The following is a 3715-nucleotide window of genomic DNA, read 5'->3' as shown; positions in this document are numbered from 1 at the left end:
AAAACAAATGAAGAAAAACATTTAGCTTCCTTCACTACTCTATTTTTTCCTTTCAATGTCACGATCCAAAACGAGTCGTGAGTGACACTCACACTTAACCTACTAGGTGACTGAACCAATAAATCTAAACCCCAACATTTACCAATAGTTCAACTATGAATAACAAAAAAAAATGTGGAAGATCCAAAACTTATTAATGTTACCAATTAAATAGTCTTCTAAAGTTTAACACTTATTATCTCATAAATCTGGAAGTCATCACATCAAGAGCATCTATCCTCATATTAACAAGTCTAAGAGTATTTAAGAAACAAAAATAAGTAAAAATATGGTCCATGTATGAAATTCAAAGACATCAAGACGTGAATGAGAGAATCCAGCACGAGCTAGAAATAATAGCTCACCCTGAACTCTGATGTGCTGGAGGCTGACTAGAGCTGAGGGTGAGACGAATTCGATGGTACACTTGATGCACTCCACAAAAGAAAATTTAACAATTCTTATCATTATCCTTAAATGGGTCCCTTGGAATATTTGTTCCCAATGCTTGTCAGTCCACGATTTTTCTTACGGTTCAACGACAATTCATTACTATACTTGCAATAGATAATTCTCTTACATCACGGCTCGGATACTAATCATAGTTCAGCTACACATATAATACATGTAACAAGAAAATTTAAGAGAAATCTCACCTGAAATTGTTTCTAGAGTTGGTTGTTCCTCAATCGTGAAGCGCCTCCCCTTTTTTTTATTTGTTTATTATCATCCTTTCTACAAATTAGTAACTACCCGAATTATAATATAACCAATTATAAAAATAACAAAAGTGATCCACCTTAATTCATATGTTACTTTTCTTAACCACCAACTAAATAAATTATTCAAAACTACCCCAGAATTTTCATAGTTGTTGTCATGAATAGTCCAAAACACCTATTACAAATCTATCGAAAAGTATTTCATCAAAGAAAAAATTCTAGTGCTCAAATCAGTTGAATGGGTTGTTACAATAGATATCAATTTACCCATCATTCGTCCTCGAACGATCATATGAAGAAAGGCGAGGGCGAGAAAGAGTACCTGAATCTGTGAAAAGATGTGGATATCTTTCTTGCATATAAACCTCACTCTCACAAGTAGCTGAATCTGTGAAAAGATGTGGATATCTTTCTTGCATATCAACCTCACTCTCACAAGTAGACTCTTCAACTGGCTAATTCTTCCACTGAACCTTGATAGATGCAATCTCCTTCGACCTCAACTTGCGGACCTCCCTATCTAGAATAGAAACAGGCTCCTCCTCATAAGACAAATTCTCATCAAGAAGAACTGAATCTCAACGAATAATGTAGTTTCCATCACCATGGTATTTTTTCAGCATAGACACATGAAATACCGGATGCAATCTTGAAAGTCCTGGAGGCAAGGCTAATTCATAGGCCACCTCCCTCACGCGCTAGAGTACTTCAAATGGTCCAATATATCTCTGACTTAGCTTACCTCTTTTACCAAATCGCATCACACCTTTCATGGGTGCAACCTTCAGCAAGACTTGTTCACCCTCCATAAAATCCAAGTCTCTAACCTTTCGATCTCCATATTCCTTCTGCCTACTCTGAGCTGCTAAAAGCTTTTCTTGAATAAACTTCACTTTCTCTAATGATTCCGTAAGAAGATCAGTACCCCAAGGTCTAACTTCAAATGCATCAAACCAACCAATGGGGGACCTACATCTCGTCCCATACAATGCCTCAAATGGCTTCATATCAATACTTGAGTTATATCTATTGTTGTATGAAAACTCTACTAAAGATAAAAATTTATCCCAATGACCACCAAATTCTATCACACATGCACGAAGCATATCCTCCAACACCTGAATCGTTCGCTTAGACTGACCATCGGTCTGAGGGTGAAATGCAGTACTAAGATCCAGCCTTGTACCTAATTCAGCATGTAATGTTCTCCAAAACGTAGAAGTAAATAGCGTACCTCTATCTGATATAATGGAATGTGGAACTCCATGCAATCGAACAATTTCTGAGATATAGAGTTTGGCTAACTTCTCTGTATTGTAAGTCATCTTCACCAAAATGAAGTGAGCAGACTTAGTTAACCTGTCAACAATTACCCAAATAGAATCAAACTTACCCAATGTCTTTGGAAGACCAACTAGGAAATCCATTGCAATTCTTTCCCACTTCCATTCAGGAATTGGAATTCTCTGAAGTGTCCCTCCAGGCCTCTGGTGTTCATACTTTACCTGCTAACAATTTGGGCATTGGGCAACAAAATCAACAATGTCACGCTTCATTCTACTCCACTAAAAATGTTACTTTAGATCACGATACATATTAGTTGCACCAGGATGTATGGAATACCTCGAACTATGAGCCTCTATAAGAATAGTGTGAGCCTATCATCAACACGAGGAACACATACTCTTCCCTTAATTCTCAAGTTTCCTTCCTCATCAATTATTGCCTCTTTCGCCTCTCCTCGCAATACCATACCTCGAATTCGTCTCAACTTCTTATCAGCAAACTGTTTTCCCTTAATATTTTCAAGAAAGTAAGATCTTGCCTCCATAGAGGACAAAAATCCTCCTTTCTCTAGTACTTCCAGCATCATAAAATCATTAGCCAGAGTCTGAACCTCTATAGCCAATGGGCGTCTAGAAACCTGTAAGTGGGCTAAACTACTCATGCTCCCTGCTTTTCTACTTAAAGCATCTCCCACAACATTAACTTTTCCTGGGTGATACAAAATAGTAATATCATAGTCTTTCAATAGTTCCTTCCACCTCCTCTGCCTCAAATTCAAATCTTTCTGAGTAAAGACATATCGTACACTACGATGATCTGTATAAACTTCACACTTGACCCCATATAGATAATATCTCCATTGATTTAATGCAAATACAACGGTACACAACTTCAAATCATGGTTCGGATAGTTACGTTCATGCACTTTTAATTGCCTCGAAGCATAAGCAATTACATTCCTCTCCTGCATTAGCACTGCACCCAAACCAGAATATGATGCATCACAATAAACAATAAAATTCTTACCTTCAACTGGCAAGGTATGAATTTGTGCAGTAGTCAACAAGGTCTTGAGTTTCTGGAAGCTTTCTTCACATTCGTCCGACCATACAAATAGAATATTCTGCTTAGTCAAATTTGTCAGCTGCCAAGCAATAGAAGAAAATCCCTTGACAAATCGACGGTAGTATCTAGCTAAATCAACAAAGCTCCTTACCTCTGAAACATTAGTCGGTCTTACCCAACTCTTCAATGATTCAATCATAGAAGGATCCACCATAACTCCATTCTTAGAAACCTTGTTCCCCAAGAAGGACACTAAATCTAGCCAAAATGCACACTTGGAGAATTTGGCATAAAGTATTTTCTCCCTTAACAGCTCAAATACAATTCTCAAATTCTCCACATGTTCTTTCCTGCTCTTTGAGTATATCAGTATATCATCAATAAATACAATAACAAAGAGATCAAGATAGATCCAGATATGGCTTAAAAATCCTGTTCATTAGGCTCATGAAAGCAGCAGGGGCATTTGTAAGCCTGAAAAAATTACTAAGAATTCATAATGCCCATACCTGGTTCGAAAAGCTATCTTTGGCACATCTGTTGACCGTATTTTCAATTGACGATAACCGGATCTCAAATCAATTTTAGAGAAGACACAAGCA

General features: G+C 37.3%; 1 protein-coding gene across 1 annotated transcript; it reads right to left on the bottom strand.

The window, feature by feature from the left end:
• Positions 1 to 1024: 1024 nt before the first annotated feature.
• On the bottom strand, positions 1025 to 3327 carry LOC138337973 (uncharacterized). Its single transcript, XM_069288420.1, has 7 exons — positions 3075 to 3327; positions 2964 to 3023; positions 2686 to 2756; positions 2446 to 2556; positions 2205 to 2266; positions 1996 to 2120; positions 1025 to 1149 (listed from the first exon to the last, which is right to left on the bottom strand). The coding sequence occupies exons 1-7, from the start codon at positions 3325 to 3327 to the stop codon at positions 1025 to 1027; spliced, it is 807 nt and encodes a 268-aa protein (XP_069144521.1).
• Between the last annotated feature and the right edge of the window lie 388 nt (positions 3328 to 3715).

The sequence above is a fragment of the Solanum lycopersicum genome, chromosome 8 (genome assembly GCF_036512215.1).
Source record: "Solanum lycopersicum chromosome 8, SLM_r2.1".
Taxonomy (NCBI): domain Eukaryota; kingdom Viridiplantae; phylum Streptophyta; class Magnoliopsida; order Solanales; family Solanaceae; genus Solanum; species Solanum lycopersicum.
Note: the sequence above shows the minus strand (reverse complement) of the source record. Positions and strands in the feature narration are given on the sequence as shown.